Source organism: Orycteropus afer, unplaced genomic scaffold (assembly GCF_000298275.1).
Source record: "Orycteropus afer afer isolate SDZICR_OR568_19922 unplaced genomic scaffold, OryAfe1.0 scaffold00744, whole genome shotgun sequence".
NCBI lineage: Eukaryota > Metazoa > Chordata > Mammalia > Tubulidentata > Orycteropodidae > Orycteropus > Orycteropus afer.
The window spans coordinates 536217-550559 of NW_006922331.1; the positions used below are offsets into that span (position 1 = coordinate 536217).

Consider the following 14343-nt stretch of genomic DNA (forward strand, 5'->3'; position numbering starts at 1 on the left):
TTCACAGAAGCAAAGCCCACACCACACCCACTGCTGTGGAGTCGAATTCAACCCACAGCGCCCCTAGAGAACAGAGTGGAACTGACCCAGGGGGTCTCCAAGGCTGTCAGTCTTCATTTCTCCTGCTGATCAGCTAGTGGATTTGAACCATCAACCTTCTGGTTAGCAGCCAAATGCATTACCCACCACGGCACCAGAGCTCCTCACACTACCATTGTCTCCTGATTTCCTTTTAATGACAGACAATGGCTCAATTCTTTAAATGTTTCTCATTCCAGAGATGAGTAACTTGCTATTCTCATTGTGGGTAAGATCCTGTCCCTGGAATCCGGATCCTCTAACATTCTTCTTGTCATCGGCCCACATACCACAAGGTGGCGCTCTTTCGACACTGAACACATTAAAAAGGCTTGCATTACCATCCCACTGGCAGCCATGTGGATTCTGACTCGGGGGGCCCCCACGTGGGTCAGAGTAGAATGGGGCCCCGTGGGGTTCTCAGGGGCTGCCTTTCTGGAAGGAGACCCCCCCAGGCTTCCTTCTGATTACCCCGATACCAGATGAAGAACACAATCAATGTCTAAGTTACCGTGAAGAGCTTTAGAACCCCTTATGTTTATTAAACAAGTAACATTAGCTAATTCCTCTCAGCTCAGAGACAATGAAATAAAAACAAACCAGACATAAATTTTAAACTAATTTTTTTTAAGAGAAATCTAGATGAACGTTCATCTCTGATTCTCTGCTACCTGACACTCGGCACCCCAGTCCGCTACTTCAGCATAGGAGGTCTCAGGATGGTGCAGGAAACCCCAGGGGGCCCCTCGTCCTAAGCCCCGTCTGAGGCTCCTGCAAGGGCCCACCCATTCTCCCTGAGCAACACCAGTTCAAATCCCCACCTGTGCAGCCACAGAACACAGGTGCGACTCAGGGCGACCTGTGCCCACGGACAACTCAGCAGACAGCTGGACCTCACGGGTGGCGCCGTCCAACAGAGGTCTGCAAAAGCTTTAACCCATGCATCAGAAAGGTCACTCCCATCCTGCTAGTCCAACCCCACTTGGGCAAAGTAAAAGGGTGCTAGAACTCAAGATGTGTTCATGTCTGAGGGACTCTGAATGAAGGCTGGGCGAGGATTTGTTTTATGCATTTTATGTGGAAGTAATTCCAAAGTTACAAAACGCTGAAAAAACGGAAGAAACACCCACATACCCTTCGCTCCGATTAGCCCTCGGTCGACAGTCTCTCTCCATCTGTCTCTGGGAAAGGAGACCTAATTTTTCATCTGAAACGTTTCAGGGTTTCATGGCCCTTTACCCCTAACTGGCCACTGGTTCCTATGAATAAGGATATTCTCTTACATAAACACATTTCTGTCACCAACTTTCCAAGCATATCGTGATATGATTCTTGTACCTAATCTACCAGGAGCACTGGTGGCGCAGTGGTTAAAGCATTCAGTTGCCAACCAAAGATTGGCAGTTTGAACCCACCACCCACTCTGCAGGAAAAAGAGAGGCAGTCTGCTTCCATGAAGACTCACAGCCTTGAAGACCCTGTGAGGCAGTTCCACTCTGTCCTCTAGGGGCGCTGTGAGTCAGAATCTATGCCTTGGCAGTGGGAGTGATTTGGGCTTTGCTTCTGTGAAGACTGACAGCCTTGGAGACCCCGTGGGGCAGTTCCACTCTGACCTCTAGGGGCGCTGTGAGTCGGAATCCACTCCACAGCAGTGGGTGTGGTTGGGGCTTTGTTTCCAGGAAGACTGACAGCCTTGAAGACCCTCCAGGTGCAGTTCCACTCTGTCCTCTAGGGGCGCTGTGGGTGGGAATCCATTCGATGGCAGTGGGTCTAAACCACCAGTTTGGGGGTAACTGTCCATCACAGCAGTTTCTACATTTAATTGTCACGGACCTCTGGCCTTCTTCTCATGTGGAGATCGGCATTTTGGAAGAACACAGCACCCTGACACCTATTGTTTACTGGCACCTTCCTTGTTTCATATTTGACGTTTCTTTGTGATTAAACCGAGGCTCCGTGTTCTCAGCCAGGTGACAGCCCCGTTGGGGCCACGTCCACATCTGGGCATCTGTCTGTCACGTGATCAGTGATGGAGTGGTCCAGTTTCCCCAGTACCTAGTTTTTGGTAGCACCTTTTTCCTCATTTGTAACTTATCAACTACCTGCAGGCAGACACACTCAGATCCTGCCTCTCATCAAAACGGCTTCACAGAAATTCTTTGTACAAATCTGCACTGTTTTTGCAAGTACTTTTTGTTAAGCCCGAAAAAAATAACAAAAATAAAAGGTTTATAACCATTTGGAAAAGGAGCTCTGGTGGCGCAGTGGACAAGGCATTTGCTTGCTAAGCAGAAGGTCAGTGGTTCAAACCCACCCACTGCTCCGTGGAAGGAAGATGGGGCAATCTACTTCTGTAAAGATTTACAGCCTTGGGAACCCAACGGGGGTCACTGTGAGTCGGAATCGACTGGAGGGCGCTAAGTTTGGTTTGGAGTTTGGTTAGAGTGGGAGGCAAAATGTGGAACAAAACACAGAAACACAGAAATGACAAGATTTACTGGTTGGATGGAGAATGGTGGAACCCCCAAGACTATGGGCTCAGGTTACCCTTTGGGCCTGGAAATGGACTCACGTCTGTGGACTGGCTCTCAGCCCAACAGGTCATAATGACCTACATGCAAAACACCTACCCCAGGGTGATGCACCCACCCACTCCAGGAAGATGCACCCCTGAGATCAATCAGCTGTGAGACATCAGACAGACAGCAGTCACAGTGGAAAGCTGGACAGACAGGGATGCGTAGTTAAGAAGGGCACAGGGCGCGGGTGGTCACAGGGAGGAGAGGGGAGCTTTTTATGGTCGGGGATGGTAATCGGCCGTGAAATCAAATGGGCGTGAACTGTTGAATGTAAAACAAATCTGCTTTGTAAATTTGCAACCAAAGCACAATAAAATAAATCAATAAAAATAAAAGGTTTGCCAAAAATTTTTTTTTTTTTTTTAAATGTGAAAGAATTTCAAATTCCTAGAGCTCTGGTAGCATAGTGCCTAAGGCATTTGACTGCTAACCAGAAGGCTGGCGGTTCAACCCCACCAGCCACTCCCTGGAAGGAAGGTTGGGCAACCTACTTCCATAGTGATACTGCCTCGGAAACCTGAAGAGGGGTCGCTACAAGTCGGGTCCGACTTGACGGCACAGAACATCAACGACGTCCAGACCCGCTGGACCCAGATGCTGACTTTCTGTACAGAAATTCTTTGTGATGTCTTTGCAATTTTTTCTGTAGGTCTAAAAGACTTACAAAGTAAAAAGCTTAAAACAAGTTGTTGCTTTTAAAAAGGTTGAACAGAAGTTTAAGTTCTTAAAGTTTCCAACACTTATTGGACCCACTGAAGCTGGAGGACCCTTGAGACTACTGCCTGGAGACAGTCTTTAAACCTCAAAGCCAACACCATCCCCAGAAGTTACCTCTGAATGAAAGTTTGGCATACCCGGAGCCCTGCGCGTCACTCACTCTGTGACAGCAAGCAGACAGTGGTTAGTCTACAGCCGACGGGAAGCGTGTGGCAGGGAGGGGATGCTAACAGGGTGAGAGGCCTCAGCTGGCAGTAATGAGCGTGCGGATGTGACGTGGTGACGGTGACCATGTCACTCAGCAGGCTGCTGCAGCCACTGTGCTGCGAGGGAACGGTGGGCCATGTGTATCTTCACCAAAGACAACACTGAACCAAACAGAACAAAGAAACCTAACCTGTGTTTCAGTTCTGCCAGGTGAAGAAATCTGCGTGACAGACAGGAAGATCAGACACGCCAACAACAAGGGGCTGGGCTTATGCCTGGAGGGGACGCAGGGCCAGCGCCTCAAGTCTCAGGGCTGGTCCCGACACCCGCAGCTGCTGGGACCCACAGTTGCTAGGGGGCCAACAGACAACAGATCCTGTGAGCACGAGGGGCCCACAGCTACCAGACCCCTGCAATCACTAGAACCTTTAGCCACGAGGACTCGCAGCCACTGGGTCCCCAACAAGTGGCTCTTCGTGAAAATGGTTTTCCTGACTAGGCACGGCCCCCCTCAGGACCAGGACACACAGTCCCGGCCGCGAGGGACACGCACCAGTCACAGGCATACGCGTCCCACCCAGCTGTGCTCCTGTCAGAGAACTCCCTGCCAGCTGGAGTCAGGACCCAGGGAAGCAGTTCCACAGACAGAAAGGGTAGGACTGACAGACAGATAATGTTTCCAGCACTTACTCTCCAGACCACATAATGAGGACGGGTAAGACAGAAAGACAGACGTCTCCATACTTACTCTCAAGAACAGAGATAATGAGGACAGGGAGGGCAGATGGACAGACAACGTCTCCACCCTCAGTCTCTAGACCAGACATAACAAGGGTGGGTAGGACAGACGGACGGACCTCTCTACACTCACTCTCCAGACCAGACATAATGAGGATGGGTAGGACACATGGACAGACGTCTCCACACTCACTCTCCAGACCAGATATAATGAGGATGGATAAGACAGATGGACGGATGTCTCCACACTCACTCTCGAGATCAGAGATAATGAGGATGGATAGGACAGATGGACGGACGTCTCCACACTCACTCTCCACACCAGACATAATGAGGACGGGTAGGACAGATGGATGGACGTCTCCACACTCACTCTCCAGACGAGATAATGGGGATGGGTAGGACAGACAGACGGACATCTCCACACTCACTCTCGAGATCAGAGATAATGAGGACAAGTAGGACAGATGGACGGATGTCTCCACACTCACTCTCCAGACCAGAGATAATGAGAACAGTTAAGACAGACGGACGGAGGTCTCCACACTCACTCTCCAGAGAGATAATGAGGACAGGTAGGACAGACGGATGGACGTCTCCACACTCACTCTCCAAACGAGATAATGGGGACGGGTAGGACAGATGGACGGACGTCTCCACACTCACTCTCGAGATCAGACATAATGAGGACGGGTAGGACAGACGGATGGACGTCTCCACACTCACTCTCCAGAGAGATAATGAGGACAGGTAGGACAGATGGACGGACGTCTCCACACTCACTCTCGAGATCAGAGATAATGAGGTTGTCGTGAAGCTTCACGGCTCGATGCTGCTCAACTTCATCTTCAAGTTCAAAGATGGTCTCCTTCATGTCGCTCCTCTCGGTCTCCTTCTCTTCCAGCTCCGATCTTAATTTTTCCAAGGTCATGTTTAGATCTTCAATCTGTTTCTTAGCTTCCTCTTGGAAGGCTCGGTATTCGTCTTCTACCTACAGGAAGGTGATTGTAAAGATTTAGAAAAACAAGCCATGGTGTTTCCAAGCACCTCCTGTGCATGTGAAAGTTGGACAGTGAATAAAGAAAAGCAAAGATGAACTGATGCCTTTGAACTGTGCTGTTGGTGCAGACGACTAAGTACAGTAGGACTGTCACAAGACTCAACAGATCCAGCTTAGGAAAAAACGTAACCAGAACTGTTAATTCCTAGTGAACACACACACACATTGTTCCCCTCAAATAAAGCAAAAACAAGAACCCACTGCCCTGGAGTGGATTCCGACCCACAGCGCCCCTAGAGGACAGAGTGGAACTGACTCAGAGAGTTTCCCAGGCTGTCAGTCTTCAAGGAAATAAAGCCCCAACCATACCCACTGCCATGGAGTTGACTCCAACTCACAGCGCCCCTAGAGGACAGAGGGGAACTGCCCCACAGGGTCTCCTCCGCTGTTAATCTTCACAGAAGCAGGCTGCCTCGTCTTTCTCCCCTGGAGAACCCATGTTGTAGTTACCCACTGATGGTGTTAACCACTGCACCACCAGAGCTCCTCGTACAAGTTAACACACCTCCTGAACTGTGTATCTCCAAAAGCAATCAGTAAAAAACAATTCAGGTCTAAATTACTCAAATTTTAGTCAAAGACATACTAACATGGGCTGCTGTAAGAGTCATCGCACCAAAATAACAAAAAATAAAACGTCACATGAAGGAATTAGCTAAGTCCTGCACATACAGCTGACGTCCACGGCCAGGCACTGGGGTGCCCAGATCCACCCCCCGCAGGCCTGGGCTGCCCCCCAGAGTTCTCTCCAGCACGCTGTGTGTGAACCAGAGGGCCCATCCCCAGACTGCTACAACCTGGCCAGTTACCACTACATCCCTCTACCAACAGCAGCCACTATAGCGTAGTCCAAAAAGGAGCAGTGGTTACAGTTCAAACCCACTAGGAAGAAAGATGATTGGAGACCCTCTGGGGCAGTTCCACTCTGTCCTCTAGGGGCGCTGTGAGTCAGAACCGACGTCCTGGCAGTGAGTAGGTGTAGTTCAAAAGTATTTTTTTCGCTCATGATGGAATTTGATTTGAAAAACTCCCAGTGTGACAGGACTGGAGGGAGGAGGGCTTGACATCTCTAACCCTACAGACTGGGATCCTGGCTCTCAGTATTTCTTACGAGAGGACGTAAGGCTGCGTGACAGGCGCCCGGCAGGCATACCCAGAACCAGGGACGGATGCCGGCACTGGAACAAGTCTCACCTCATCCTCTCACAGGCAAGGAAACGTTAGGAAACGCCCAGTGAATGAAAGTGATGTCATCACGCATAGTAACGAGGACTTTCTACTCCCAGGAGCTGTGGTGGCACAGTGCCTAAGGCATGGGACAGCTAACCAGATGATTGGTGGTTCAAACCCACCAGCCACTCCACAAAAGGAAGATGGGGCAATCTACTTCTGTAAAGATTTACTGCCTCAGAAACCCAAAGGGGGTCGCTGTGAGTTGGACCCAACTCGATGGCAGTGGGTTTGATTTTCTTTGGTTTCTACTCTATGCCAGGAAAAGAAAACCAGCCTGAAGCATTCGCCACGAGCTGACGGCCGAGCAGACCCGCAGGCCTGGCTTGTGACGAGCACGTCACGGGCCAGGCCCCACCGTCAGCCGTACCTTAGCAATGGCATCCTGCAAGCGATTGGCCTCGTTCCGCGTGTGAGCCAGGTCCTCCTGCAGGCCGCTGGCCAGGGCCTCCGCCTTCTCCTTGTCCAGCCTGACACTCTCCAGCAGGTCCTGAATGTCAGACTTGTCCCCGGAATTGTGGATGGAGTAGAGCTCGGCCACCCTCTGCTTCTCGTTCTCCAGCTGGGCCTTCAGGCGGTTCATCTCGACCTGGTCGCTGGCCACCGTGGCCTTGAACTCGTCCAGCGTGGCGGCCAGGGCCGCCCTGCCCTTCTGCTCGGCCTCCAGCGCCCGTTCCATGTGGTGGTTGCGCTCCTTGAGCGCCCCGATCATCTCCTGGGCCTCCTTGTTGTCCTGCTCCGCCATCTTGAGTGTGTTGCTGAGGTGCTGCTGGACGCCCAGGAGCTGTTCGCGCTCAAAGCGGGCGTTCTCGGCCAGGTCCACGTAGCGCTGCTCCAGCTCCATGTAGCGGCCGCTCTTGACGTCCTCGTCGATGACGTAGGCGACGTGGTGCTCGTCCAGGAGGGAGCGGAGGTACTCGATCTGCCGGCCGAAGTGCTCCAGCTTGTCGCTCTGCTGGCACAGGGACTCCATGAGGATGGCCTTCTCCTCGCCGAGCCGCTCGTTCTCGCTGTTCAGCTCCTGGGTGACCTGCTGCAGGTCGGCCAGCTCCTGCAGCGTGGCCTGCAGCTCCTCGCTCGTGCTGTGCTGGTTCTCCTCCATCTGGTGGATCCGCTCGGTCAGGCAGGCCACCGACACCTCGCTGCCGGTGCCGCTGCTCCCCTTGCGGGAGCGCGCCAGGCTGGGGATGCCCTCCGACTCGGAGGAGGACGGGGCGTCCAGGGCGTCGTCGCTGGACGTCAGGGGCTGGTAGGCCTCGCTGCACTCACTGTCCAGGTTGTCCATGGAGTTGCTGTGCTGGTGGCCCAGCAGCGTGTTCTCATCCTGACTCAGCAGGTCCTCCACGGAGCCGGGCGCCGAGCCCTCCACAGAGGAGGTCAGGGGGCCCCCGCCGTCACTCTGGCTCCCGGGGGCGACCTCTGGGCTCAGGGAAGAGTAGCCAAAGAGTTTCTCGGGGTTGTCCGAGCGCTGCTCCAGGGAGAAGCCCAGCGCGTTCAGCCTGTCCTTGAGCATCCTGTTCTCGTCCCTCAGCTGCTTGAGCTCCTCGCGGATGGCGGCGTTCTGGTCCTGCAGCTGCAGCAGCGTGGACTCCACGTCCGTCGGCTGGTGGGCGGCGGTGGCGCCCTTGTCTGCGGTCTTCTCGTCGCCCTCACAGGGGTCCTCGCTGAGGCCCAGCTGGGCGCGCATGCCTCGCAGCTCGTTGCGCAGGTGGACGATCTCCACGTCCTTGGCCTTGGCCAGCGTCAGGAGATCTTTCACTCTGGTCTCCAAGGCAGCTTTGTCGCTGATCTGACTGTCTGACTTTGACTTGCTCATGCGCACGTCACTCTCGGTGGCGGTGCGGCTGCGGGGGCGCTTGGCCAGCACCACGTCATTGGTACCCTGCCCTGCGGAGGGTGGCTTCTTGCTCTGGTTCAGTCGGGTACGTTCACGCAGTCTTTCTCTGGTAGAGCTGGCCTCTTTATTCCCTGCAGACACGCTTCGCTTGGCTGAAGAGCTTGTGCCTATGAGTTCAAAGTAAAGAAATTCAGGCCACCTCGTTAGCAGCAGAAAGGCTTACAGCAGTGCTCCTGGTCCGGCGGGCTGACGGCCGACACACCCTGACGCCCAGGCGCTCTGCTGGGGCTGTGCTGCGGCACACAGCTGCTCGCCAACAGGCGGCACCTTAGACCTGCTGCACTCTGGGAGAAAGATGAGCCAGTCTGCTTCCAGGAAGACTGACACCCTGCGGGGCAATTCCACTCCGTCCTCTAGGGTTGTTGAGAATCAGAATTGGCTCTAGGGCAGAGGGTTTGATTTTTTTAATTTTTTGCGCAGGTAACTGCACAAGCTGGGGGTGAGGACATGGGGCTGAGCTACTGATCTGACTACTCTGTACGTCTGAAACTGTCCACGATCAGACAGCACAACATAATCACCCGTGCACCCTGTCTACTCAATGCCACCAGCCATTACCCACTGCCACTGAGTCGATCACAGCGCCCCTAGAGGACAGAGTGGAACTGCACCACAGGGTCTCCCAGGCTGTCAGTCTTCATGGAAGCAAAGCCCAAACCACACCCACTGCCTGGAGTCCATTCTGACCCACAGCGCCCCTAGAGGACAGAGTGGAACTGCCCCACAGGGTCTCCAAGGCTGTCAATCTTCACAGAAGCAAAGCCCAAACCACACCCACTGCCTGGAGTCCATTCTGACCCACAGCGCCCCTAGAGGACAGAGTGGAACTGCACCACAGGGTCTCCAAGGCTGTCAGTCTTCACGGAAGCAAAGCCCAAACCACACCCACTGCCTGGAGTCCATTCTGACCCACAGCGCCCCTAGAGGACAGAGTGGAACTGCCCACAGGGCTTCCCAGGCTGTCAGTCTTCACGGAAGCAGACTGCCTCATCTTCTTCCCATGGAGCAGCCAGAGGGCTCCAACTGCCGACCTCCTGATTGGCAGCCGCACACTTTACCCATCACACCACCAGAGCTCCCCGTGCTGGCACAAAGGCACTCACTCGTTAACCACGCCTGCTGGTACCTGTGCTGATCCTGGCTTTGCTCTCCACGGTGTTCATGGCGGGGTTGGGCGCAGACACGGCTGCAGACGGGCAGGTGCTTCTCTTTCCTTTAAGACCATTCGTCACCGGCGCCCCTCCGGCCGCTCCAGCTAAGAGGTCATCGCTGCTCTTGGTCTGAAAGCACAGAGAATAGAGACAAAGTGATGGAAGGACGAGGTGGTGGGAGGAAGCAACGTTGGAGGCCAAGCCAGAAGTGGCCCTACGTCATGTGCCAGGGCACCACCAAGACCGCCTGAGCTTTCAGGACAAAAATAAACACACTGGAAAATGGAACTGAGTGTAAAATTATTGCTAAGGAAAAACAGTGACCGATACACACATCACAAACTAAGGAGAAGACCCACATGATCATCCCTCTGGATCCAGCAAAAGCCTTTAATAAAGGCCCGTACCCTTCTTGACAAAAACCCTAAAGCAGACTGAAACAGAGGGGAAATTCCTCAGTATGCCTCGGCATATAGGAAAAGCCAACAACCAACATTATACTTCACAGAGGAGTGAGAGCTTTCCCCTTGAAATCACGACAAGGCAAGGGTTCCTGTTCTCACAACTTCTATTCAATACTGTATAAGAAATCCTAGCCACAGCACTAAGACAAAAAAGAAAGAAAGAAAATATATCCAGACTGGAAAAGAAGTAAAATTACCTCCACTCTCGAATGATGCGGTCCTATACACACAGAAAATCCCAAAGAGTCCATAAGAAAACTTCTAGAGCTAAGAGAGGGACTTAGCAGAGTCACGGGGTACAAGGTAACCAACAAAACCCAGCTGAGTTTGTATACCCCAGCAGTGAGAAATCTGAGGGGGAAATAGGGAAACAACTCCATTTACAATAGCATCCAAGAGAGTCAGATAACACCTGGGAACACTCCCACCAGGGACATGAAGGACTTACACGATGGAAACTATAATCACTGCTGAAAGGGATGAAAGAAGACTTCAGCCAATGGACAGATGCCCCATGTTCAGGGACTGCAAGACTTAATACTGTTAAGATGTCAATACTACCCAAAGCAATCTGTAGATTTAATGCAATCTCGATCAAAATTCCAACAGCCTTTTTTTAAAAAACAGAAATAGAAAAATCAATCCTCAACTTTCTATGGAAAGGCAAGAGGCCCCAAATAGCTAAAACAATGCTGATAGAGAACAAAATAGGAAGACACACACTTCCTGATTCGAAGACATACTATAAAGCTACAATAATCAAAACAGCCTGGTACTGGAATAACAACAGACACACAGAACTGAGAGTCCAGAAATAAGCCCACACACCTATGGTCAACTGATTTATGACTCTATACTTTCCGCATCATGGACTCCAGACTTTTTAGAGCCATGGAGGGTGGATGAACCCATGAAATTATTGTCCTGAGCCAACCTTTAAACCTGAAACCAAGAACATTCCCTGAAGACTTCTCTTTTTCTTTTCAAATAATTTTTATTGTGATTTGGGTGGAAATTTACTGAGTAAATTCACTTTCCACACAGCAGTTCCTAGACATTTTCTTTCACGTCATTGCCTGCAATCCCCAGCCTGCAACAGCTGTCTCCCCACTTCCTCCCTGGGGTTACTCCTTCCCTGTGTCCTTCTTTCCCACTCATACCTGCCCCTTCCTAAAGTCTTCTTAAAACCACACTACAGTTTAGGTTAACTAGTGAAGAAAGTCTGCCCTGCGTTTTGTGGCCTCTGAAGAACTATGTTAAAGACATCTGTCTTGAGACTGGAGTGACAACAGTGGCTGGGAAGACTTAGGGGGCAGTGACTTCACACTGATGGGGGAGGAATGGTTCAGAAAAGGAGGGTGAGTGTGATTACACAATTTGAAGGATGTCATCAAAGGGTCCATGCAGGAACTGTTGGGCTTGGTCTACGTTCTGCTGTGTGTCTTCTAAACAAAATAGGTGGTAACTGCACAGGGCACTGAGTTGCTGCGGATGGTGGTGGGACAGTTAGGAAAGGACAACGGGGAGGGGGTCGCACAACACGACGAATGTAACCAGTGTCACTGAACCACCTGTGCAGGAACCACTGAAATAGCAAATGCTGTATTACATACGTTTTCAGCACAATTAACAATTAACTCCAGATAGACTGAAAATCTTAGTAAAAATAGAAGAAGAAAACATAGGAGACCATCTTCCTAATCTTGGCATAGGAAAAGATTTCTTTAACAAAACACAAAATAAGACTAACCAAAAATAAAAGATTGATAAAATGAAACCAAATCCATCTTCACTGAGTCCATTCTGACCCACAGCGCCCCTAGGGGACAGAGTGGAACTGCCCCACAGGGTCTCCAAGGCTGTCAGTCTTCACAGAAGCAAAGCCCAAACCACACCCACTGCCGTGGAGTCCATTCTGACCCACAGCGCCCCTAGAGGACAGAGTGGAACTGGCCCAGAGGGTTTCCAAGACGGCCGGTCTTCACGGAAGGTGACTGCCTCATCTTTCTCCTGCAGAGCAGCTAGTGGGTTTGAACCAGTGACCTACTGGTTAGCAGCTGAGTGCTTTAATCACTATGGCACCAGAGCTCCCTACATCCTCAACACTCCTCATTTAATAATTAAACAGCAGGGTCAAGAAGGAGGCTAGTGTTGAGGGTCTTGTGAGGTTCTGCCCTGGGATGTGCAGCCCTCTGGCCCTGCATCCGGGGACGCCCACTGCCGCAGCGTGCAGGGTGCCCTGCATCCCTGGGGGCTGCAGCTCTCTGAAGGTGACCAGTAACTGAGCCCAGGTGACAGGCACTGAGATTCCACAAGCACCTATGCAAACAACAAAGCTGGCACGGACCACAGTGCAGAGCGTACGCGACAGAGCGTGAAGCATCTCTGAGGGTGGGCAGCGTGACAGCTCTCACCCACCTCTGCCCCTGAACAACAAAGCAGGCCCATGTGGGCCACGGGGCAGCTCTCTTGGTAGACAAACGAGAACAAGGAAATAACAATAATTAAGTGTGTGACAATCCTCTCCCGACCCGTCACGTCCCACAGTCACCTCTCCATACCTTGGACAGCGATGCTGCTGCCGCCCCTGCCTTGGCGGGTCTGCCTCCCGCAGGCGCGGGGGCGCTGCTCTCAGGCTTGGCTCTGTCTGCGGTCTGCGCCTTGCCGAGCCCGGACACTTTAGGCACTGAGCCGACACTCCTGCTTGCCTTCTTCATTCTGGGCTGCCAACGCGCGGTGCATTTACAGGCAAACCTGTGCAGAAAAAGGGTATTCTGCTGAGAACACAGCAGGAAACGGCTCCGTGGAAACGTGATGCTGAGGAACTCACCGAACCAACCCAACCCACCACCCTCGGGTCTGAGCCCACGCAGACACCATGACCCGCAGTCGGGTCCCCACCAACACAGACACATTGATCCTTGGCCCTCAGGTCCCTGCCAGCTCAGACACCATCACCTACAGCCGTCAGGTCCCTGCCAACTCAGATGCCAAGACCTACCACCATAGGGTGGATTCCAACTCATAGCAACCCTGTAGGACAAGAGAACTGCCCCAGAGGGTCTCCAAGGCTGTCAGTCTTCACGGAAGCCGACTGCCTTGTTTTTCTCCCACAGAGCAGTAGGTAGGTTTGAACCATCAACCTTTCTGTTAGAAGACGAGTGCTTTAACCACTGTGCCACCAGAGTGTCTTAGACTTTCACCAGATCATCAACAAAAACATTGGAAAACTAGACTTCTCTACAGAAAACAAAAGGGGGGAAATGCTTAGAACCTTTTCAAGGCTTCTCCCCTGGATCCCACTAGTTTGAAATGATTTACTGTGTCCTGTCTCAGTCAGTAAACAGAATACACGAGGGGCTGGTGGAACAATGGATCCGCACAGGGCGCATCCCGTACGTCTAACAGGGCAGTGTCCGTCCAGGTGCTCTGAGGATAAGCCCTTCTGCGATCATCGGGGGAGGGCAACTTCCCAGCTCACCCCATATGGTGCCCAGTGCACATACCTGGCATGACAGGCCCCCACACGCCATCAAGAGCCCAGAACATGTTATCAAGAGGCAGCATACACACGCTTTATCAGCGGGTGCCCAGGGAGGAGGCTCAGAGGCAAGAAGGGGCAGGAGAGGAGGAAGGGAAACGGGAAACACAGGGAGGAAGTGGAAGGAGAGCTGTTACCTGGTGGGGCTGCTGTCAACGTCACGAAACAAAATGGGTGTGAAGTGCTGAACGGGAAACCAACTCCCTCTGAACTTCCACCAAAATCACAGTCCAAAGTTTTTTAAAAAATCTGTACCAAAACGTGAGCCCTAATTTTTGGTTCGGGACATAAGGCTACTCCATACACCTGTAAGGAATGGGACGGTGACCCTCCCACCTTGAGTTCAGCCCTGGAACAGTGGCAACAGCACTCCGAGCGGGAGCCAGAGACAGCCTCAAGGAAGCACTTACCAACAGAACTGGCAAAGCCAACCTGTGCTGGGCCACGCGCAGGGAGAGCAAAACAACCATCAAGCCTGAAAGCCTATGAGAGGAGCCAGGTGGTGCAGTGGTTAAGGCATTCAGCCACTGACCAGAAGGCTGGAGGCTCAAACCCACCAGTCTCTCTGAGGGAGAGAGATGAGGCAGGCAGTCCACTTCCGTGAAGACCGTCAGCCTTGGAGACCCTGTGGGGCAGTTCCACTCTGTCCTCTAGGGGCGCTGTGGGTCAGAATGGACTCCA

The 14343-nt window shown here is 52.3% G+C and overlaps 1 protein-coding gene across 1 annotated transcript in view; it reads right to left on the bottom strand.

Moving 5' to 3' along the window:
- SPECC1L (sperm antigen with calponin homology and coiled-coil domains 1 like) overlaps positions 1-12883 on the bottom strand; it is an 85348-nt gene extending 72465 nt beyond the window's left edge. Inside the window, exons 1-4 of the mRNA XM_007957392.2 lie at positions 12683-12883; positions 9633-9786; positions 6980-8613; positions 5103-5310 (exon numbers count right to left, since the gene is read on the bottom strand). Coding sequence (XP_007955583.1) covers positions 5103-5310; positions 6980-8613; positions 9633-9786; positions 12683-12838 — 2152 coding nt within the window. The 5' untranslated portion in view covers positions 12839-12883. The remainder of the gene's footprint in view (positions 1-5102; positions 5311-6979; positions 8614-9632; positions 9787-12682) is intronic.
- Positions 12884-14343: the final 1460 nt, after the last annotated feature.